Here is a 24,260-nt window from a genome sequence, read left to right as displayed (position 1 = left end):
CCAGAACAAACCAACAAAGCTAAAGATAAACAACATACTGCTCCATGTCTGAAGGGATAAGCCAAATGATAGAAAGACTACACTATAACTACAATGTAGCCACAGAAAAACTTAATAATTGAGATAACGGTTTGATACAAGATGATAACCATTTAGAACCACAGACCTACAAAGTATACACATTGCCTCATATAACACTGCCTCACTGAATAAGATAACCAGAAATGCATCCCACTCTAAGCATGAAGACTGAAGTAGTTTCAATGCTCAACCCTATGCCAACTTCAGAACTATAGCACAAAAACACCACCAGCTCCAAGGATATATATTATCAGCAAGTAACGTACAACAAAGCCAAAACCAAGAATAAGAAAATACTTTGAAAGATGATAACAATTACAAAGACATTCAAAGAAAAACTCACCAAAACATTTGTGCCTTCCACTTTCTATTCTCTGCTACCTTTAGCTCTAATTTGCCTATACTTTTACTTCTCCTCATTTACTCCATTTTACACTCCCATCACTCACCAATCTTCACTTTCTATTTCCCCTCCTTTAACAAAAGGTAAATTAACTAGCACTGTAACTTTGCTAGTGTATAGTGAATTCCATCTTCTATGTTTATATCATAGGTTTTAAATTGAAAATTTATTGTGATCTTTGAAATTATAGTGTATTATAATAATTGTTAGTGTTAGAATTTGATCGATATTTTTGATGGGGGAACTTCTATGTACAATTCAAAGTTGTTTTTTGTTTGTGTCTCACTTTATAGATACTTTAGAAGTAAATTTTAAGAGTGTCACAACCTGAAGGAATCTTCTCCCATAAAAGTTTTCTCCCGTGTAATCTCAACTATTGTCTTTTTTTTTGTACCACAAGCATTTTAATTATTAAAAAAAATTGAATGGTGGAGATGGGCATCGGACCTCCTTCGGTGGAAACTTCACGGAAGAGGATTTAAATACGTGTTACAACACTTTCTTCTCTTATCAAATCAATTTTAGTCATACTATGGTAATACATATGTCAAAAACTTTGATGTCACGTCTACAACCTAAACATTAGGGGACACAACATCAAATCAATTGCGGCCATGTTATGGTTACCTACGAAGTACAAAGTCCGACATGGACATCTGCCACGACATTGACACAGACATGCTGACACCGCTACTGTAAAAAACATAGGACACCGACACCTCTACCTATATATTAATTTATTTATCGAAATTGAGAAGCAAAATACATACATAAGCATCTAACTTGAGCAATTTATATCATTCAAAAAGTTTTATGACAAGATACAATAACATTTGAGCTTTATTTATTTATCTACTATCAAAAAAATTCAAAATGTTGTAATCATCTTTAATGTCTATAACCCTTCATTGATCAACATTTCTCACACATCTTTAACTCTTGAATCTACTGTGCGTGGAAGAAGAGAGAAAAATTAAGACATTTTTTTGAGTTGTCTGACACACCTCAGATAAGTGTTATATAGATGTCAAACACAGATCCTAAGAGTGTCAAAGTAAAGAAGAAAATAACTTATTTAGAACACTTGTCTGTCATGTGTCGTACGAGTGTCATATGAGTTTTGGACATCGCGACATGCGTAACCCTAAAAGTGTTCGTGCTTCATAGATGGTTACACAATTTTTTAAAATCATGATCGATATCTTTTAGGGGACCTCTTCTATGTACAATTCAAATTACATTTTTGTTTGTGTGTGCCACTTAATTCATAGATACTTTATAGGAAGAAAATTTGGGAGTGTCACAACGGTAAGAGATCCACTACGGTAAAAAAATTCTATTGTGTAGTCTAAACTATTGTCATTTTTATACCACATGCAGTTTCAATTATTAATGAAGAATTGAATGGTGGAGATGAGCATCATACCTCCTCCGGTGGAAACTTCACGGAAGAGGATCCAAGTATGTGTTACAACACTTTCTTCTCTTATTAAATTAATTTCAGACATATTATGGTAACACATATTTCAAGCACGGGTACCCGTTGTTGTGGATGATTTATTTCAGTTTTGTATATCTTTTATATATATATATATATATATATATATATATATATATATATATATATATATATATATATATTAATTCAATGAATATTAGTATCAGTGAAAACATGTCTCATGCATAATAGTTATTTTAAAATATGTATTAATGGTAACTTATCTCGAGTATGATAATTTTTTCCTTGTTTTTCCAATAAAAACTTGTCTCGTATATAACACTTGTTTTAAAATTTATATCAACGACATTTTGTCACATGTACAATATTTAAATTATAAGTTTATTATGATCTTTGAAATTATAGAGAATTATAAAAATTGTTAGTTTTAAAATTTGATCGATATTTTTAAGGGGACAAATATATAATATAAACTAATCTTCTATCTACAATTCAAATTCTTCTTCTATGTCAAAAATAAAAATCAAAGTATTTTTTTTTGTCACTTTATAGATACTTTGGAATAAACTTTTGGGAGTGTCACAACTAGAAGTGATTTTTTGGAGGCGTTCCTCATTGGTGTTATAGCCCAAAGTTTTTCCTAAAAGTTTCACCCCAAGAACATCTTTCAGGGGTACATAATTCCTGAAATACAATTGACTCCAAATGGACTTTAGGAGGAAGACGATTACCATCTTCAAGTTCAATGCAAACAAGTTTCTTCTCTAACAAATCTTATTTTTCCCTAGGAGGGATCTGTTGGGTAGATCCCGAAAGTTTTTCTCGAAAGGACGGTTTGGGGGTAGAGGCTTTGTGAAGATCACGGGGTTTTTTGGTCTGTTAGAGTGGGGGATTGCCATGAGCGGAGAAGCCAAAATCCATGATCTCTCTTCTCTCTAACTTTTCTCTCTAGAATAGTCCAATTTCTTTTTTCTTTTCACCAACGATCATAATTAATATCATTATTAAAACGGTTATAATTCTGGAATACTGTATCATTTTTCATTTTGAACCAAGGATTATATATTTATATTTTTTTTTTTTTAAGGGAATATCATATATTTATTATTTTTTACAACTTTTTTAGGAGTTATTATTTTTTTTACAAATTGTTAAAGTAAAATTTATTAAAATAATTTTTCTACAACTTTAATAATTAATATTTTTATGAACTTCAATTAAAATAGTGAAAATTAATATTAAATTTAAATCAAAATTAATTACAAATATTTCTTCAAAAAAATTAATTACAAATAAAAAATACAAACATGTGGAGTTATTATTTTTTTTTTTTTGGGTACAAAACATGTGGAGTTTAAGTTTGGGTTCTTTATAAACAACAACCACTAAAATAAAACTACTTGAATCAACTATATTAAATCCTACATGATAATTTAGTCCCACAATAAGTAATTTAGTTCACACTGTTAATGATGCTAATAGTAAAAAGTCTATTAATCATTTTTTTATAAAAAAAAAGACTATTAATTTTATAAAGAAGCTTAAAAATGAGGTAAATTCTTTTTTTGTTTAAGGGAAAAATGAGGTAAATTATAATCTAACTTGTATTTGTTTAGATATTGATATCTAATAGACAATTTTTTTAATTTTGAATTTATTTTAATTTTTAAACTAAATTAATACAGAAATATGATACTCATTATGTTCCAAATTATTAGTTATTTTGGCCATTTCACACGCATCAAAAAATCTAAGTGATTTTGTATGAGAAAAAGATATTATGAGTTGTTTTACAAAATTGTCTTTTATAAGCAATATGAGAGGAAGAAAAATTAAAGAATTGGAGAAAAAAAAGTAATAAATAGTTAGGTGTATAATAAAAAAAATTACCTTAACGTTTCATTGATATTGTAAAGCAACTTATAATTTAAGACAATTTTTTTTTCCTAAAGTGATTTACTCACTCCGTCCCTTTTTATTGAAGTAGTTAACAAAAATCACGGATATTAAAAAAAGTTGTTGGAGTAGTAAATTTGTCTCAAATTTATATGACTATTACTAGATTACCCTTAATTAAATATCTATTTAATGTTAACTTTTCATATGCCAAAACAAATTGATAGTATTAATAAGGAGTGTATATTTGGAAAAAGAGTAATCAATCCATCTAGGAATTTATATATGATTTTAAATTTAAGGACAAAACTTTTTTGTTAACTTCTATAAATAGGGACGGATGGAGTATAATTTAAAACCGAAAAAGTATAAAATAGAGGGAAAAGTTAACTTGTGCCCTTAAGGCATAAATTAATGAATCAAATATAGTATTTTTTTTGTTGGAATGTTTACGCTGAATTTAATTTTTTGAATTTGTAATAAATAGAATGCACAAAACTTGAGAGAATATTTCCACTTTTGGATTCCATAACATGTGCCCAAAAAGCACAAGTTTTTTTCGCTAAACCAGGAGAAAGGACAGGCATCAAGGGGAATCAACGACATCCCAACTAGGTTGGCACCCCGATGAACCCTCATCCTCTACCGCCAAACTCAAAATATTATTAAAAAAAAAAAAAGGAAAAAGATACAAGGGGGACTAGACCAAAACCCTTAGAAAAAAAACATAAGAAAATACGAAAACAGAAAGAAAACAACTGCCTAAGGAAACCTATAACGAGGCATACCACAACAGTCCAAATAAAACTCCTCCTGCAAGTCAGGAGGTAGAACCGACAACCACACCGCCCCATGAACCGAGTGGCCCAAATTAGCAAACTTATCCGCACAGCAATTACCTTGACAGAAAATATGAGAGGAAATAATCCGAATTCCAAGAGAACAAGCAATATCTCAATGGTTTCGAAGCAAAACTGGCACCAACGAGCCCCAAAGAGCTCAAAGGCTCGACAACAAATTTCCTCTATCATTAGAACAAAATTTCGTGACCCCAATACCATGTCAATACCAAGAAGGAACGTGCACAAAATTAATCATAGGTTCAGCCAAAAAAAAACATAGCACATGCTTATAAATTCTTTTTTTAAGGCAATTTTCATGTCCGAGTTTTTTTGGTGGTGGCCGGGGTTTGAACCCCGGACCTTGTATATATTATGCATTGTCCGAGTTACCGAAGCCGCAGACATTCCAATACAAAACAATCATTGATTAGTTGGAGAGGTATCACCCCTAGAGTGGGTGTTGTACGGTGGCTTACCAACATTAGTCTTCTTCAAGTGTTGCTTTTGTTTATTGGTTAAAACTGGGATGAATGGCATTTCAGCTGACTTTTTATCATAATCACGAATACGGCGCCATAACTCCATGTCTTGCTGAATTCTCGAATTACTGTGAATGTCTTCCTGTGCTGTCATCATCAAACTATCTGGGGCCGGAACTTGCACCAAATCCGTAGACATGTTAGCATGACCTTAAAATAAAATGATTGAATGAAACCAAACTCGAGGATACATGACATGAAGGGCCAAGAACCCTATGCTATGTCTTATGTGGGTGACTTATAATTTAAAAATGAGCAAGTATAAAATAAAATGATTGGGTGAAACCAAACACGAGGATGATACAGGATATGAATGGCCACGAATCCTCTGCTATGTCTTATGTGGACAAATAATATAAATGGTAACTGTCTTGTTAATTCCTCATTACAGCCAATTGCCATTTTTTTTTTGTTTTTTTCTGTTTAAAAAAAGAATAGAATCAATAATGTTATTTTTTCCTAAAAAAGATGATTTTCAATTAACACGTTTTGCCTGAAAAATAGATATTAGTTTAAAAAAAAATTATTTGGAGAAGTAAAGATATTTTTATCAACACAGAGCATAAGACATAGCATAAGACATACTGAGTGTAAAATCATTACAGCCAGCTTCACAAAAGGTTGGGAAGAATATAACCCACCAAAACAAACCAACAAAGCTAAAGATAAACAACATACAGCTCCATATCTGAAAGGATAAGCCAAAGTAGCCACAGAAAAACTGAAAAGATAACGGTTTGATAGAAGATGATAACCATTTAGAACCTCATATATAATACTGCCTCACTTTCTTAAAAACTAATAAAAAAATACAAACCAGAAATGCATCCTACTCTAAGCATGAAGACTGAAGTAGTTTCAATGCTCCACCTTATGCAAACTATAGAACTATAGAACAAAGCCAAAACCGACAATAAGAAAATGCTTTGAAAGATGATAACAAATACAAATACATTCAAAGAAAAACTCACCAAAACATTTGTGCCTTCCACTTTCTATTCTCTGCTACCTTTAACTCTAGTTTGCCTATACTTTTACGTCCACTCATTTTCTCCATTTTTCACTACCATTACTCACCAATCTTCACTTTCTACTTCCCCTCATTTAACAAAAGGTAAGTTAAAGCAATGTTACTTTGCTAGTGTCTTGGAAATTCCATCTTCTATGTTTATATCATGGGTTTTAAATTTTGCTGATTTATTGTGATTTTTGAAATTATAGAGAATTATAAAAGTTGTTAGTGTTTGAATTTGATCGATATTTTTGAGGAGGCCACTTCTATGTACAATTCAAAGTTGTTTTTTGTTTGTGTGTCTCACTTTATTAATACTTTAGAAGAATATTTTGAGTAAAAGTTTTCTCCCGTGTAATCTCAACTATTGTCATTTTTGCACCACATGCACTTTAAATTATTGAAAGAAAATTGAATGGTGGAGATGGGCATCGGACCTCCTCCGATGGAAACTTCACCAAAGAGGATCTATGTATATGTTACAACACTTTCTTCTCTTATCAAATCAATTTTAGTCATACTATGGTATCAATTTTAGTCATACTATGGTAACACATGTCAAAAACTTTGATGTCACGTGTATATAAGTAAACATTAGGAGACACAAAATCAAATAAATTGCGACCATGTTATGGTTACCAATGAAGTACAAACTCCATCATGGACACCTGACGCGACACTAACATACACACGTTGACACCATTAATGTAAAAGACATAAGACACCGACACTTCTACCTATTTATTAAGTCCGCGCTTCATAGATAATTACACAATATTTCAAAATCTTGATTGATATTTTTTTGGGGACATCTTCTATGTACAATTCAAATTTTAATTTTGTTTGTGTGTGTCACTTAATTTATAGATACTTTATAGGAAGCAAATTTCTGAGTGTCACAACGGTAAGAAATCCTCTCCGGTAAAAAAATTTCTATTGTGTAGTCTAAACTATTTTCTTTTTTGTACCACATGCAGTTTCAATTATTAATGAAAAATTGAATGGTGGAGATGGGCATCATACCTCCTCTGGTGGAAACTTCACAGAAGAGGATCCAAGTATGTGTTACAACACTTTCTTCACTTATCAAATTAATTGCAATGATATTATAATAATACATATTTTAAGCACGGGTACTCGTTGTTGTGGATGATTTATTTCAGTTTTGTATATCTTTTATATATAAATTGTAAAAAATAAATATTAATTCAGTTAATACTAGTATCAGTGAAAACATGTATCATGCATAATAGTTATTTTAAAATAGGGTAAAATATGCATTTCATCCCTGCAATTATAGGCCATTTGATTTTTCATCCCTGAGCTTACTAATCCTCCCATTTTGCCCCTGTAAAAGTTAATCGTTTGAAAATTCGTCCCTCATCAGAGTTAATAATTGTCACGTCACGCGAAATGACCAAAATGCCCTTATTTGCTCTAGTTAAACAGAAAAGGACCAAAATACCCTCCTTCATCAACTAAGGGCATTTTGGTCATTTTGTGTGCATATGAGTGATTATCTCTGCTGAGGGACGAATTTTCAAATGATTAACTTTTACAGGGGCAAAATGGGAGGATTAGTATGCTTAGGGATGAAAAATCAAATGGCCTTTAAAATATGTGTCAACGATAACTTATCCCGAGTATAATAATTTTTTCAATTTTCTTTTCTGTAACAACTTGTCTCGTATTAAACACTTGTTTTAAAGATTATATCAAGGACAATTTGTCACATGATCAATATTTAAATTACAAATTTATAATGATTTTTAAAATTATAGAGAATTATAAAAATTGTTAGTGTAAGAATTTGATCGATATTGTAGTGGGGACAAAAATATATAATATAAACTAATCTTCTACAATTCAAAGTTCTTTTTCTATTTTTTTTAAAAAAAGTTCAGAGTTGTTTTTGTTTGTTTTCTCATTTTATAGATACTTTAGAAGAAAATTTTGAGTGTCTCACAACTAGAAGAGATTTTCTCCCATAAAAGATTTTTTTCCCGTGTAATCTTAATATTTGTCTTTTTTTTACCACTTGTAGTTTCAATTATTAATGAAAAATTGAATGGTGGAGATGGACATCATACCTCCCCAGGTAGAAACTTCACGGAAGAGGATCCAAGTACGTGTTACAACACTTTCTTCTCTTATCAAATTAATTTTCATCATATTATGGTAACACATATTTCATGCACGGGTAGTACCCGTTGTTGTAGATGATTTATTTCAGTTTTCTATATCTTATCTTATATATATAAATTGTAAAAAATAAATATTAATTCAATGAATATCAGTATAGGTGAAAACATGTATCATGCATAATAGTTATTTTAAAATATGTATCAACAATAACTTATCCCGAGTATTATAATTTTTTCAATTTGTTTTTCTGTAACAACTTGTCTCGTATCTAACACTTGTTTTAAAATTTATATCATTGATAATTTGTCACATGTAAAATATTTAAATTACAGATTTATAATAATCTTTAAAATTATAGAGAATTATAAAAATTGTTAGTATTAGAATTTGATCAATATTTTTGAGGGGACAAAATTATATAATACAAACTAATCTTATATATGTACAATTCAAAGTTCTTTTTCCATTTAAAAACAAATTCAAAGTTGTTTTTTGTTTGTTTTATCACTTTATAGATATTTAGAAGAAAATTTTGGGAGTGTCACAACTAGAAGAGATTTTCTCCCATAAAAGTTGTCTCCGGTATAATTTCAATTATTGTCTGTTTTGTACCACATGTAGTTTCAATTATTAAAAAAAATTAATTGTGCGGATGGGTGCCAGACTTCCTCCGATGGAAACTTCACGAAAGAGAATCCAAGTACGAGTTACAACACTTTACACTGACACGTTGACATAGCTAATGTAAAAAACATAGGACACCGACACTGCTACCAATATATTAGTTTATTTTTCTAAATTGAGAAGCAAAATGCATACATATGCATCTAATTTGAGCAATTTATTTCATTAAAAAATTCTATAACAAGATACAACAATATTTAAACTTTATTTATTTATCTACTATCAAAAATATTAAAAATCGTGTAATCAACTTTAATGTCTCTAACCCCTCGTCGATAAACATTTTCTCACACATCTTTAACTCTTGAATCTACTGTGTGTGGAAGCAGAGAAACAAATTCAGACATTTGTTTGACTTGTCCGACAAACTTCATATATGTGTCAGACACCGAACCTAGGACTGTCGGAGTAAAGAAGAAAATAACTTATTTAGAATACTTGTTTGACACGTGTCGTAAAAAGTGTCATAGGAGTGTCGGATACCGAACCTAGAAGTGTATGTGCTTCATAAAAGGTTGCACAATTTTTTAAAATCTTGATCGTAATTTTTTAGGGGACATCTTCTATGTACAATTCAAATTCCTTTTTTGTTTGTGAGTGTCACCTAATTTATAGATACTTTATAGGAAGAAAATTTGGGAGTGTCACAATGGTAAGAGATCCTCTCTAGTAAAAAATTTCTATAGTGTAATCTAAACTAATATCTTTTTTGTATCACATGCAGTTTCAATTATTAATGAAATATTGAATGGTGGATATCAACATCATACCTCTACCGATGGAAACTTTACGGTAGAGAATCCAAGTACGTGTAACAACATTTTCTTCTCTTATCAAATTAATTTCAATCATATTATGGTATATTTCAAGCACGGATACTCATCGTTGTGGATGATTTATTTAAGTTTTGTATATCTTATTTATTTATATAAATTGTAAAAAAATAAATATTAATTCAATGAATATCAGTATCAGTGATAAGTTGTATCATGCATAATACTTATTTTAATATATGTATCAACGATAAATTATCCTGAGTATGATAATTTTTACAATTTTTTTCATTAACAACTTGTCTCGTATTTAATACTTAATTTAAAATTTATATCAATGATAATTTGTCACATGTACAATATTTAAATTCCAGATTGATAATGATCTTCAAAATTATGGAGAAATATAAATTGTTGATATAAGAATTTGATCGATAGTTTTGTGGGGGCAAAAATATAAAATATATACTAATCTTTTATGTACAATTCAAAGTTCTTTTTTCAATTCTAAAACAATAATTCAAAGTTGTTTTTTTGTTTGTTTTGTCACTTTATAGTTACTTTAGAAGAAAATTTTGGGAGTGTCACATTTTCTCCCATAAAAGTTTTTTTCCCTTACTGCCTTTTTTGTACAACATGTAGTTTCAATTATTAAAAAAAAAAATATTGAATGGTGCAGATGAGCGTCAGACCTCCTTTGGTGGAAACTTCACGAAAGAGGATCCAAGTATGTGTTACAACACTTTCTTCTCTTCAAATCAATTTTAGTCTCAATATGGTAACACATATATCAGAAACTTTGATGTCGCGTCTACATGTAAACATTAGGGGGTACAACATCAAATCAATTGTGGCCATGTTATGGTTATGATGTACAAACTCTGACATGGACACTTTACACAGACATGTTGACATCGCTAATGTATAAAACATAGGACACCAACACTGCTACCTATATAATAATTTATTTATCTAAATTGAGAAGCAAAATATATACATATGCCTCTAACTTGAGCTATTTATATAAAAAAGATATAATAATATTTGACCATTATTAATTTATCTATTGTCATAAAATTTAAAAACGTTGTAATCAACTTTAACTCCTATAACCCATCGTTGATCAACATTTCTCACAAGGCTTTAACTCTTGAATATACTTTGTGTGTAAGCAGAGAAAAAAATTCAGACATTTGTTTGAGTTGTCCGCCACACCTCATATAAGCGTCAGACACCGAACCTAGGAATACTGAAGTAAATAAGAAAATAACTTATTTGGATACTTGTCCGACAATTGTCGTACAAGTGTCTTAGGAGTATCAGATATCATACCTAGAAGTGTATGTGCTTCATAGAAGGTTACAAAAAAAAAAATTAAATCTTGTTCGATATTTTTTAGGGGACCTCTTCCTTGTACAATTCAAATTTCTTTTTGTTTGTGTGCGTCACCTAACTTATAGATACTTTATGGCAAGAAAATTTTGGAGTGTCACAACAGCAAGAAATCCTCTCTAGTAAAAAATTACTATAGTGTAATCTAAACTAATATGTTTTTTACACCACATGCAGTTTCAATTATTAATGAAATATTGAATGGTGGAGATCAACATCATACCTCTACCAGTGGAAACTTTACGGAAGAGAATACAAGTACGTGTTACAGCATTTTATTCTCTTATCAAATTAATTTTAATCATATTATGGTAACACATATTTCAAGCATGGGGTATCCGTTGTTGTGGATGATTTATTTCAGTTTTGTATATCTTATCTTATTTAAATAAATTGTACAAAATTAATATTATTCAATGATTATCAATATCAGTGAAATCATGTATCATGCATAATAGTTACTAACTTATCCCGAGTATGATAATTTTTACAATTTTTTTTTAGTAACAACTTGTCTCGTATTTAATACTTGTTTTAAAATTTATATCAAAGAAAATTTGTCACATGTACAATATTTAAATTTTAGATTGATAATGATCTTCAAAATTATAGAGAATTATAAATTTAAATGTTGGTATAAGAATTTGATCGATATTTTTGAGGGGACAAAAATATAAAATATAAACTAATCTTTTATGTACAATTGAAAGTTCTTTTTCTATCCAAAAATAATAATTCAATGTTTTTTTTTTGTTTGTTTTATCACTTTATAGTTACTTTAGTAGAAAATTTTGGGAGTGTCACAACTAGAAGAGATTTTCTCCCATAAAAGTTTTCTCCCTTGTAATCTCAATTATTATTCTTTTTGTACCACATGTAGATTCAATTATTAAAATAAAATAGTTAATGGTGCAGATGGGCATCAAACCTCCTTTGGAGGAAACTTCACGAAAGAGGATCCAAGTACGTGTTACAAAACTTTCTTTTCTTATCAAATCAATTTTAGTCACAATATGGTAACAAATATGTCAGAAACTTTGATGTCAAGTCTACATGTAAACATTAGGGGATACAACATCAAATCAATTGTGGCCATGTTATGGTTACCTATGATGTACGAACTCTGACATGTACACATTACACAGACATGTTGCACCGCTATTGTATAAAACATAGCACACTAACACTTCTACCTATATAATAATTTATTTATCTTAATTGAGAAGCAAAATACATACATATGCCTTTAACTTGAACAATTTATTTCATTCATAAATTTATATAACAAGATATAATAATATTTGACCATTATTAATTTATCTACTGTCATAAAATTTAAAAACGTTGTAATCAACTTTAATGTCTATAACCCCTCGTTGATAAACATTTCTCACAAGGCTTTAACTCTTGAATATACTTTGTGTGGAAGCAGAGAAAAAAAATCCAAACATTTGTTTGAGTTGTCCGACGCACCTCATATAAGTGTCAGACGCAGAACCTAGGAATATTGAAGTAAAGAAGAAAATAACTTATTTGGATACTTTTCCGACACATGTCGTACAAGTGTCATAGGAGTATCGGATACCGTACCTAGAAGTGTATGTGCTTCATACAAAGTTACACTTTTTTTTTTAAATCTTGATCGATATTTTTTAGGGGACCTCTTCTTTGTACAATTCAAATTTCTTTTTTGTTTGTGTGTGTCACTTATAGATATACTTTATAGGAAGAAAATTTTGGAGTCACAACAACAAGAGATCCTCTCTAGTAAAAAATTACTATAGTGAAATCTAAACTAATATCTTTTTTGTACCACATGCAGTTTCAATTATTAATGAAATATTGAATGGTGGAGATCAACATCATACCTCTACCGGTGGAAACTTTACGGAAGAGAATCCAAGTATGTGTTACAACATTTTATTCTTTTATCAAATTAATTTCAATCATATTATGGTAACACATATTTCAAGCACGGATACCCGTTGTTGTGGATGATATATTTCAGTTTTGCATATCTTATCTTATTTATATAAATTACAAAAATATTAATTCAATGAATATCAGTATCAGTGAAATCATGTATCATGTATAATAGTTATTTAAAATATGTATCAACGATAACTTATCCCTAGTATGATAATTTTTACAATTTTTTTCAGTAACAACTTGTCTCATATTTAATACTTGTTTTAAAATTTAAATCAATGAAAATTTATCACATGTACAATATTTAAATTCCAGATTGATAATGATCTTCAAAATATGGAGAATTATAAATTGTTGGTATAAGAATTTGACCGATATTTTAGAGGGGACAAAAATATAAAATATTAACTTATCTTTTATGTACAATTCAAAGTTCTTTTTCTATTCAAAAATAATAATTCAAAGTTGTTTTTGTTTGTCTTGTCACTTTATATATACTTTAGAAGAAAATTTTGGGAGTGTCACAATTATAAGAGATTTTCTCCCATAAAATAAAAATTACTAAATTCAATGGTGCAGATGGGCGTCAGACCTCCATTGGAGGAAACTTCACGAAAGAAGATCCAAGTACGTGTTACAATACTTTCTTCTTCTATTAAAAACGCGGTTTTAACTCTTGAATATACTTTGTGTGGAAGAAGAGAAAAAAATCCATACATCTGTTTGAGTTGTCCTACACACCTCATATAAGTGTCAGACACTGAACCAAGGAATATTGAAGCAAAGAAGAAAATAACTTATTTAAATACTTGTCTGACACGTGTCGTACAAGTGTCATAGGAGTATCAGATACCGTACCTAGAAGTGTATGTGCTTCATAGAAGGTTACACAATTTTTCTAAATCTTGATCGATATTTTTTAGGGGACCTCTTCTTTGTACAATTCAAATTTCTTTTTTGTTTGTGTGTGTCACTTAACTTATAGATACTTTATAGGAAGAAAATTTTGGAGTGTCACAACAGCAAGACATCCTCTCTAGTAAAAAATTACTATAGTGTAATGTAAACTAATATCTTTTTTGTACCACAAACAGTTTCAATTATTAATGAAATATTGATTGGTGGAGATCAACATCATACCTCTACCGGTGGAAACTTTACGGAAGAGAATCCAAGTACGTCTTATAACATTTTATTCTCTTATCAAATTAATTTCAATCATATTATGGTAACACGTATTTCATGCATGGGTACCCGTTGTTGTGGTTGATTTATTTCAGTTTTGTATATCTTATCTTATTTGTATAAAATGTAAAAAAAATAAATATTAATTCAATGAATATCACTATCAGTGAAATCATGTATCATGCATAATAGTTATTTTAAAATATGTATCAACGATAACTTATCCCGAGTATGATAATTTTTTTGAATTTTTTTTAGTAGCAACTTGTCTCATATTTAACACTTGTATTAAAATTTATATCAATGACAATTTGTCACATGTACATATTTAAATTTCAGATTTATAATGATCTTTAAAATTGTGGAGAATTATAAAAATTGTTGGTATAAGAATTTGATCGATATTTTTTAGGGGACAAAAATATAAAATATAAACTAATCTTTGGATACAATTCAAAATTCTTTTAATATTTCAAAAAAAAACAATCAAAGTTGTTTTTTGTTTGTTTTGTCACTTTACAGTTACTTTAGAAGAATATTTTGGGAGTGTCACAAGTAGAAGAGATTTTCTCCCATAAAAGTTTTCTCCCATGTAATCATCTCAATTATTGTCTTTTTTGTACCACATGTAGTTTCAATTATTAAAAAAAAAAAATATTGAATGGTGCAGATTGGCATCAGACCTCCTCTAGTGGAAACTTCACGAAAGAGGATCCAAGTACGTGTTACAACAGTTTCTTCTCTTATCAAATCAATTATAGTTACAATATGCTAACACATGTGTCAGAAACTTTGATGTCACGTCTACATGTAAACATTAGGGGATACAACATCAAACCAATTGCGGCCATATTATGGTTACCTATGATGTACGAACTCTGACATGGACACTTTACACAGACATGTTGACGCCGCTAATGTAAAAACCATAGGACACCGACACTGCTACCTATATATTAATTTATTTATCTAAGTTTAGAATCAAAAATACATACATATGCCTCTAACTTGAGCAATTTATTTCATTAAAAAATTTATATAACAAGATATAATAGTATTTGACCTTTATTAATTTATCTACTGCCAAAAAAATTAAAAATGTTCTAATCGACTTTAATGTCTATAAACCCCTCGTTGATCAACGTTTCTCACAAGGCTTTAACTCTTGAATCTACTGTGTGTGGAAGCAGAGAAAAAAATTCAGACATTTGTTTGAGTTGTCCCAGGAGTGTCAGACACTGAACCTAGGAGTGTCAAAGTAAATTAGAAAATAACTTGTTTATGATACTTGTCCGACACGTGTCTTACGAGTGTTATAAGAGTGTCAAACACCGCGACACGCCAAACCTAGAAGTGTTTGTGCTTCATAGATGGTTACACAATTTTTTAAAATCTTGATCGATATTTTTTAGAGGACCTCTTCTATGTATAAATCAAATTTTATTTTCGATTGTGTGTGTCACTTAATTTATAGATACTTTATAGGAACAAAATTTGGGAGTGTCACAACGGTAAGAGATCCTCTTAATTAAAAAATTTCTCTTTTGTAATCTAAACAATTGTCTTTTTTGTACCACATGCAGTTTCAATTATTAATGAAAAATTGAATGGTGGAGATTGGCATCATACCTCCTCCGGTGGAAACTCCACGGAAGAGGAACCAAGTATGTGTTACAACACTTTCTTCTTTTAACAAATTAATTTCAATCATATGATGGTAATACATATGATTTGCTCAAGTACTCATTGTTGTGGATGATTTATTTCAGTTTTCTTTATCTTATTATATATATAAATTGTAAAAAATAAATATTATTTTAATGAATATTAGAATAAGTGAAAACATGTCTCATGCATGGTAGTTATTTCAAAATATGTATCAACGATAATTTATCCCGATTATGAATATATTTTCAATTTTTTTACTAACAACTTGTCTCATATATAATACTTATTTTAAAATTTATATCAATGACAATTTATCATATGTACAATATTTTAATTGCAGATTTATTATGATATTTGAAATTATAGAGAAATAAAAAGTTTGTTAATGTTAGAATTTGATTGATATTTTTGAGGGGACAAATACATAATATGAACTAATCTTCAATGTACAATTTAAAGTTCTTTTTTTCCTTGTCAATATATAGATACTTTAGAAGAATATTTTGGGAGTGTCACAAATAGACGAGATTTTCTTCGTGTAATTTCAATTTTTTTCTTTTTTGTACCCCATGCAGTTTCAATTACTAATAAAAAATTGAATGGTGGAGATGAGCATCAGACCACCTCCGGTGGAAACTTCACGAAAGAGGATCCAAGTACGTGTTACAACACTTTCTTCTCTTATCAAATTAATTTTAGTCACACTATGGTAACACATTTTAAAAACTTTGATGTTACGTCTACCAGTAAACATTAGGGGACGTAACATCCAATGAATTTCGGCCATGTTATGGTTACACAATTTTTTAAAATCTTGTTTCTATTCATCAATTTAGTAGACCTGATTATTCTTTTAATTTTTGGCAGAAAAGGAAAAACCTCTTGAGAAATCATGTGACTTTTTAATTGGCAATTGGGTTCATGACAAGAGAGGCCCTTTGTATAATGGGACAACATGTAATGAGATCAGGGAAAGTCAGAATTGCATTGTCAATGGAAGACCGGACTCAAGCTACCTATATTGGAGATGGAAACCAAATGAGTGTGATCTTCCAGTTTTTGAACCAAACACTTTTCTTAAACTCATGAGCAACATGAACATAGTTTTTGTTGGAGACTCTTTAGCTAGGAACCAACTAGAGTCCCTTATTTGCTTATTATCCACTGCTTCAAAACCTATATATATCAATCATATAGGCTCTGATGGGAGGTGGTATTTTCCTTCTTACAATGCAAACTTGACATCCTATTGGTCACCATTTCTTGTGAAGGGTGATCAAAGAAGAAAGGAAGGGCCACACCATAATACAATACATTTGGATCATGTAAATGAGAAGTGGGCAAGTCATATAGATCAAATGGACTTGATTATGTTGTCATTTGGTCATTGGTTTTTGGACATTCCTTCAATTTACTATGAGAATGATTCAGTTATAGGTTGTTCAGTATGTCATGATTTTAAATCGAAATATAATGATATTGGATTTTATGTTCCAATGAGAAAGGCTTTAAGGATTGCCCTTAATACCATAATTGAGAGGAAAATGGTTAAAGGGAATGAAATTGATGTGATTGTGAGAACATTTTCACCTACTCATTTTGAAGGTGCTTGGGATAAGGGCGGTACTTGTTCAAAGAAAAAGCCATATCGATATGAGGAGAAGAAACTTGAAGGAATGGAAGCTAAGATAAGAAGTATGGAAATAGAGGAAGCTGAAAATGCTAAGCAAAAATCTAAACAAATTGGATTAAATTTGAAGGTGCTTGATATAACAAAATTGGCATTGTTGAGACCAGATGGTCATGCAGGAGCTTATAGGTTTCCTTTTCCATTTGCTAAAAAAGTTCCAAAGTATGTACAAAACGATTGTACCCATTGGTGCTTGCCAGGACCTATTGATACTTGGAATGAGATTTTTTTGGAGATGATGAAGAAGGGGAAGAACTATTAGAATATCTTCTTGTTAATGTGTACTTCCTCCGTCCTAAAATGTAAGGGGAAAAAAAAACTCACCTTCATTATCCCAAAATGTAAGCAAAAAAAAAAAAAAAACTTTTATCCTATTTAATCTTGTTTTTTTCTAAAGCCATTTCTTTCAAGATTTTTTTTTTGTTTTGCTTATTCTCATGAAATTAAATGAAAATTACATTCAATTTTATCTCTCTTCCATTTTCTCCATAATCAATAACCAATGAAATTTGTTTTTACATCTTTCCGTGAACCTTATATTTCAAAGAAAACACAAAAAACTATACTTCAAATTCTTATGTTTTAATTTTCTTAATAAATGTGATTTGATTTTTTTTTTTTTTGCTTACAATTTGGAACAGAAGGAGTATATTACTAGGAATAATTGTGAATGATTAATCAATCATTGTAAATTTTTTGACAATCATTCGCAATTATATCTATTAATATAATATACACATTAATACAAAAGATATTCTTATATACACATATGTCGTGTGTTAAATTTGATCGAGGAATGATTTATTATATTTATTTTGATTATGATCACTTGTGTACTGATTTGTTGTATCACCTATTTGGGTTCGAGCTTGTGGTTTATTGGGTCAGGTTCTTGCCCCCAGTTTTGTACTTCCTTTCCATTTTATTTTAATTTATATTTTGCTTTAAAAAAAGGATATTTTTTTTGTTTATATATATATATATATATATATATATATATATATATATATATATATATATATATATATATATATATATATATAGCATAGTAGTGTGCTATAACTATCCAAAATATATTAACCAAAAAGAAGAAAGCAAAGCAAAGAAAAGAAAAAGGGGATCACTAGATCAATACCTTTTCAATTGTTTCTAATTGTTTTGGCATCGGTTAGAGTTTGAAGTTGTTCAGAGTCTGGTAGCAGCGGTGTAAAACAAACACAATGATGTGTGTGTGTGTGTATATATATATATATATATATATATATATATATATATATATATATATATAGAAGCCACCCATGAGGGTGTCTTTTAGCAAATGCTCATAGAATAACTTGCTAAAAGACACCTTCATAAAAGTTGTCTTCTAGCAAAACACATATACATACATACATATATATATATATATATATATATATATATATATATATATATATATATATATATATATATATATATATATATATAGGGATAGGATCAAATGACACCATGGTGTCAAAATTAGTTTGACACCAAATCTCATCCATTCATTACATTTAATCCAAAGGTTAAAAACTATCCATAATATAATTCTCCTACACCAATTTCTCTCTTTATCACCTAATTAAAAAAATCTTTATCATAAATTCATTATCAATCATTTCCATTTTCCCCCCATTTTTACCACTTATTATTCTTGCTTAGGGTTAAAAAAAAATCATACTTACGGTTTGATTGGGTCAGTCATCAGCCATCACCACCGATAATTAAATAAATTGTATTAAAAAGTCACACATTTAATCAAAACACTAAAATGATTATTTTTCTTTCACCGTTGTTGCTAACTACCTCTTAAAAAATTGCTGCTAATTAGATTGTTTTACCACTCGCCATGTTTAAGCTTAACTACCTCTCAACAACGGTATGCTTCAATGTCTTCTGTAAAAAAATTAAATTAAAACGTAAAAAGATGAAATGATGGTTGCTACGAACAGTAAAAAGACGAAATGCTGAGTTTATGTAGTCCGTTGATTTCCACACATAATGGACAAATTAGTTTTTTATTTTTTAAAAACTGCACATGTTATTTTTTTTTTTGGTACAAAAACTGCACATGTTATATTCTTCCTTTTCGTGTCACTCATAACAATGCTCAATAAAAAAATAAGTAATAAAAAATGACAGAAAAAAAAAAGAATGATTGATAATGAATTTATGACCATAAATGTTTTCCATTTTTTCTTAAATAGATGATAGAGGAAGAAATTGGTTTAGGAGAATTATATTAGGGATAGTTTTTAACCTTTGGATTAAATGTAATGAATGGATGAGATTTGGTGTCAAACTAATTTTGACACCATGGTGTCATTTGATCCTATCCCATATATATATATATATATATATATATATATATATATATATATATATATATATATATATATATATATATATATATGGGTTTTGCTAGAAGCCACCCTTTGGTGGTGTCTTTTAGCAAGTCACACCTCAAGGTGTGATTTTCACTTTTTAGTTATAACTTTGCTAAAAGACACCTTCATAAAAGTAAGTTGGTGTCTTTTCGCAAATGCTCATAGAGTAACTTGCTAAAAGACATATATATATATATATATATATATATATATATATATATATATATATATATATATATATATATATGTCTATAGTGAGAGAGTGAGACCAGACACAAAACAATTATATTGGTTACTCCTACAATTCAGGAGTACTCCAATCCCCTTGCACTTGCAAGGGATTTTCACTATATTCACAACTGATTACAAATGCTCAAGGATGCAACCAAGAGACTGCCTATGCTCAAACACACAAGCAAGATGGATTCGACACTTGAGCAATTCCACGTACATACATACATACATAGTCAAACTTGTTCATATACTATTGTAATTATATACATATTGTTAATAGTATATACTTTCTAAAGAAACAGTAAAAGTAAAATTATAAGAGATACACTTTAAATGTATTGTGCTTCGTATATGTTTACTGCTTTTAGAGTTTGTGTAAACACTGTCATCTTTTGTAAAACAACTTATTGTTGTAAATCTCTGGACTTAGATTAAAAAGTCCTCTAGGTTGAGGCTATAGAATCTAGGACTAAGCTGTCTTAGCACTATTGTAATCAGGATTTAATTATTGGAAGTTGAACTTAATCTCAGGTTGTGGGGTGAACTAGAATAAATACTTTATGCCATTTCTTATCTCTTTATTTTTCGACGTTATCTGTTCTCTATTATCACAAAAAAGAGATTCAAAAAGAGAGCAACACAATTCAAATCCCTCCTCCCCTCTCCCTTCTTGTGTTTTTCTCACCTTCATTTCAACTGAATAACTTATTTTTCTTTTCCATTTTTAAAAAATTGAGTTTTTGTTTGACAAAAAAATGAAGTTGTTTGTGAAATGTGTTGAGATGGAAAATATATTTTAGTTTGCATGAAGAATTTTTTAAAACCCATAGGTTTTTTTTCTTTCCATTTTGGACAATATTGATGTTGCTTTATTTTTAAATAGATGGTGAATTGTAGAGATGTGATATTGTAAAATGAAGATGAAGTTAAAATGTTGCAAACTAAAATAAGAATGAATGTTTGGTTGGGAGGGAATCCAAAAATGTGAAGGAAAGAAGTGTGAAAAACTGAGAACTGAATAGAGAAAATGTGGTGGGAAATTTGCCAAAGTAAAAAAAATAAAAAGAAATATGCAAAAAACTGACACATAAAAGATAAAAAACATAAGTGTTATAAAATATAGATGATGAAGAGAAAGAGAGAAAAGTGAGAGAAATAGTATTTCTTATATGGAAGATTCTATTACAAATGCACCCTATTTATAGGGAGATACAAGAGTATGGAAATGGGTTAATGGACCAAATGTTTGGCCCAATGACTAATGGACATCCACAATAATATTTGACTATTACTTCTCCCACCTTCTGTCATACTCACGCGCCTAGTAAAAATGACCAACATGCCATTCAGATTACATAATCTAGAAATATACGAAATACATTCCGGATTACGTAATCCGGACAATTTCGAACTATAAAAGGAAGTTCACCCCTCCCATTTTACAGTTTCACTTTTCACTCTCTCTCTCTCTCTCTCTCTCTCTCTCTCTCTCTCTCTCTCTCTCTCTCTCTATCCTTTATCCCAAAATTTGAATTGTACAAATCAGTCCAAATTTGGAGTTTTTTTGCTCAAAATCATTGCATTTCAAACCTTACCAAATATCAAATTGAAGGTTAGTTCCAATTCCTTATGCATGCAAGTTAATTTCGTTGTTTTTTTCTTGTTTACTAAAGCATTCCGGATTTCGTTTTCCAAACAAGATTGTTGCAATCCGGAAAATGAAATCTGGAATCAACCTGTGTGATTTTTTTTCCTTTGTTGTGCTGTGTTGTGCCCTAATATGCATATTACAGGTATGGATAAGGGGTGATAATGAGGCTATGCACGCATCCGTTAGGAGAGAGAAGCAAGAGCGTCGAGCGCGTCGAGAGGCGGCGGAGGCGAAGCGTGTAGTTCAGGCTCCCAGGCTAGGGCTAGTAGGCCACGTTGTGTTGTTGTTGAGGACGAGCCTTAGGCTGACCCAGATTACAAGCAGATGGACGTGGAGCATCAGGTGGAGGATGATGCTGAGGCAATGGAGGAGGATGTCGAGGATGATGCCCAGCAGCAGCGGCAGAGGAGGGGGAAGCGTGTGATGGAGCCAGACCCTGAGCCTCTTGATGACTATCCCAATGGCCCACATGACACTACTTTGCTGACGAGGTACCTGCACGTGGCCAGGAAGGTGTCTGAGGGAGTGGTACGTATTAATGTGATACCTTAACGAATGATTGTAAACTGTTATTAATATTTTTGAAACTGATGTTAACCTTTGTGAAACTAATGTTAATGTTTTGTTTTTAATTTTTGACAGTGGCAGACCAATTTAAAATTCATCAATAATGGGAAGAAGATTGATACGATGCATGATGACGAGTGGTTGATCATGGCTACACGGTGGTGGTGTGATGGGCTGAGTGCCACTAGTCTTTCTTGGCTACACGATACCAGCTACAGCCAGATTGACCATGACCTGCTATCTGCATTTGCGGAGAGGTGGCACGAGGAAACTTCGAGCTTCCATCTTCCGTTTGGGGAGATGACAATGACACTTGATGATGTGTCATGTTTGCTGCATCTCCCCATTGATGGCATGCTTCTGTCCCACGAGAGTATTTCAAGGGACGATGCGATGGAGATGATGATGTGGTATTTGGGGAGTTGCATGCCTATGTCACTTGTATAGGGAACTGAACCATGTTGTCAATTGGTCTTGCAGTCAGGATACTTGTCTTTACAGCATGTATAAATTAATAATTATGTTTGTTTTTTCATTTGTAAGTTTTGATTGTTTGTATATTTATATGTGATTGTCTTTGTTGCAGGCTTGGAATTATCAGCACTTCAGGGGTATAGGCATCAAGATGCGTAGGGTGGATATCGGGATGATATGCATCCATGCGCCATGCTCTTTGCTCCACAGATGCGCTGAATGCGCTGTGTCTACACTTGACGAGTACATAGGGCATCTGGATGCGCTGGATCTGACGGGCGTTATCATGGCCCCATATGATGAGCATCGCAAGGCATGTCCTTTTAAGAGGGTTAGTCTTTACTCTGGATGGCTCAGATATGGTAACCGCATGGTGAGATATCTGCCGGAGCAGGTGCTTCGTCAGTTTGGGTACGTTCAGACCGTCCCGAGACATCCACGTGAGAGTACACCTCCCCAGGAAACCTTAGGTCATATCACCCTCCGCTTTCAGTGTGCTCTTGATTATGCTCTAACACCTCAGCAGTTGGGTCACCGTGCACTGTATGGTGTGGAGACATCAAAGGGATACATCCACTGGTTTTATGACGTCTCTCATCCACGTATGATTCTTCCACACATGGAGGTTCCGGTGCCGAGTCCACCAGAGCCGGAGGCCATTGATGAGATTGCTATTCATGAGGATGGAGAGCATGGGTTCTTGGAGCTGGGCAGAAGGTTAGGCTGTATCAGAGACCATGGGTATTGTTGTTATGTCTAGTGGTGAGGTGCAACGCGGGTCTGAGGCATAGCAACATTTGGAGGAAGTATTGAGAGAGGTGCATGGTGGGAAGGTTTACCGCCGTAGGCAAAATGTTGAGGGTGGCAGGGGCGGTAGGGGTGGCAGGGGTGGTGGCAGAGGTGTAGTCATTAGATGATTGTAACATCTAGATAATTTTATTTTTATGTTATGTTTGAATATTTAGGATAATTTTTATGCATGTAACATTTGGATAATTTTAATTTTTATGTTTAATTAATGTTTGAAAATTATGTTGTGTTGTTAATTGTTATGTTATAAATTCAATCTTCTGTTTGAACATATGGTCAAAGGCCAAAACAGTTAGCTAAATGCGCCAAAACAGTGGCTCAGCCAAAACAGATGGCTTCTGCCTGTGTATTGATGCGGTTCGGATTATATAATCCAGACTGTTTTAACGCTTTCCGGATTATATAATCCGGAACCAAC

At 31.1% G+C, this 24,260-nt stretch overlaps 2 protein-coding genes and 1 long non-coding RNA gene across 52 annotated transcripts; 2 read left to right on the top strand and 1 right to left on the bottom strand.

Annotated features, from left to right (window-relative positions):
• The first annotated feature begins 216 nt into the window (after nucleotides 1-216).
• On the top strand, nucleotides 217-18,607 carry LOC146905649 (xyloglucan O-acetyltransferase 1-like). Of its 50 annotated transcripts, none has more exons than XM_085730086.1 (15): nucleotides 217-567; nucleotides 1,865-1,945; nucleotides 7,210-7,290; nucleotides 8,277-8,330; nucleotides 9,786-9,866; nucleotides 10,514-10,561; nucleotides 11,404-11,484; nucleotides 12,130-12,189; nucleotides 13,049-13,129; nucleotides 13,735-13,782; nucleotides 14,250-14,330; nucleotides 15,011-15,058; nucleotides 15,924-16,004; nucleotides 16,584-16,664; nucleotides 16,876-18,607. In XM_085730086.1, exons 1-15 carry the CDS (start codon nucleotides 387-389, stop codon nucleotides 17,958-17,960), a joined length of 2,172 nt encoding a protein of 723 aa, XP_085586212.1. In that variant the 5' UTR covers nucleotides 217-386; the 3' UTR covers nucleotides 17,961-18,607. The 50 variants fall into 50 exon arrangements, with proteins under 50 accessions (XP_085586212.1, XP_085586211.1, XP_085586210.1 ...); XM_085730085.1 differs by having other exon boundaries at nucleotides 8,277-8,357; nucleotides 12,142-12,189; XM_085730084.1 differs by having other exon boundaries at nucleotides 8,277-8,357.
• On the bottom strand, nucleotides 4,231-7,436 carry LOC146905650 (uncharacterized). The gene is made up of 2 exons (XR_015020472.1): nucleotides 5,158-7,436; nucleotides 4,231-4,738 (listed from the first exon to the last, which is right to left on the bottom strand). It is a non-coding gene; the product is annotated as an uncharacterized LOC146905650 (long non-coding RNA).
• Nucleotides 18,608-22,315: 3,708 nt separating the features above from the next.
• Nucleotides 22,316-23,792, top strand: LOC146905648 (uncharacterized). Its single transcript, XM_085728596.1, has 3 exons — nucleotides 22,316-22,519; nucleotides 22,634-22,999; nucleotides 23,145-23,792. Exons 1-3 carry the CDS (start codon nucleotides 22,316-22,318, stop codon nucleotides 23,790-23,792), a joined length of 1,218 nt encoding a protein of 405 aa, XP_085584722.1.
• Nucleotides 23,793-24,260: the final 468 nt, after the last annotated feature.

Source organism: Medicago sativa, chromosome 7 (genome assembly GCF_051527215.1).
Source record: "Medicago sativa cultivar Bolivia chromosome 7, Bolivia_mono, whole genome shotgun sequence".
NCBI classification, from domain to species: domain Eukaryota; kingdom Viridiplantae; phylum Streptophyta; class Magnoliopsida; order Fabales; family Fabaceae; genus Medicago; species Medicago sativa.
This window is presented reverse-complemented; position numbering and strand designations above follow the sequence as displayed.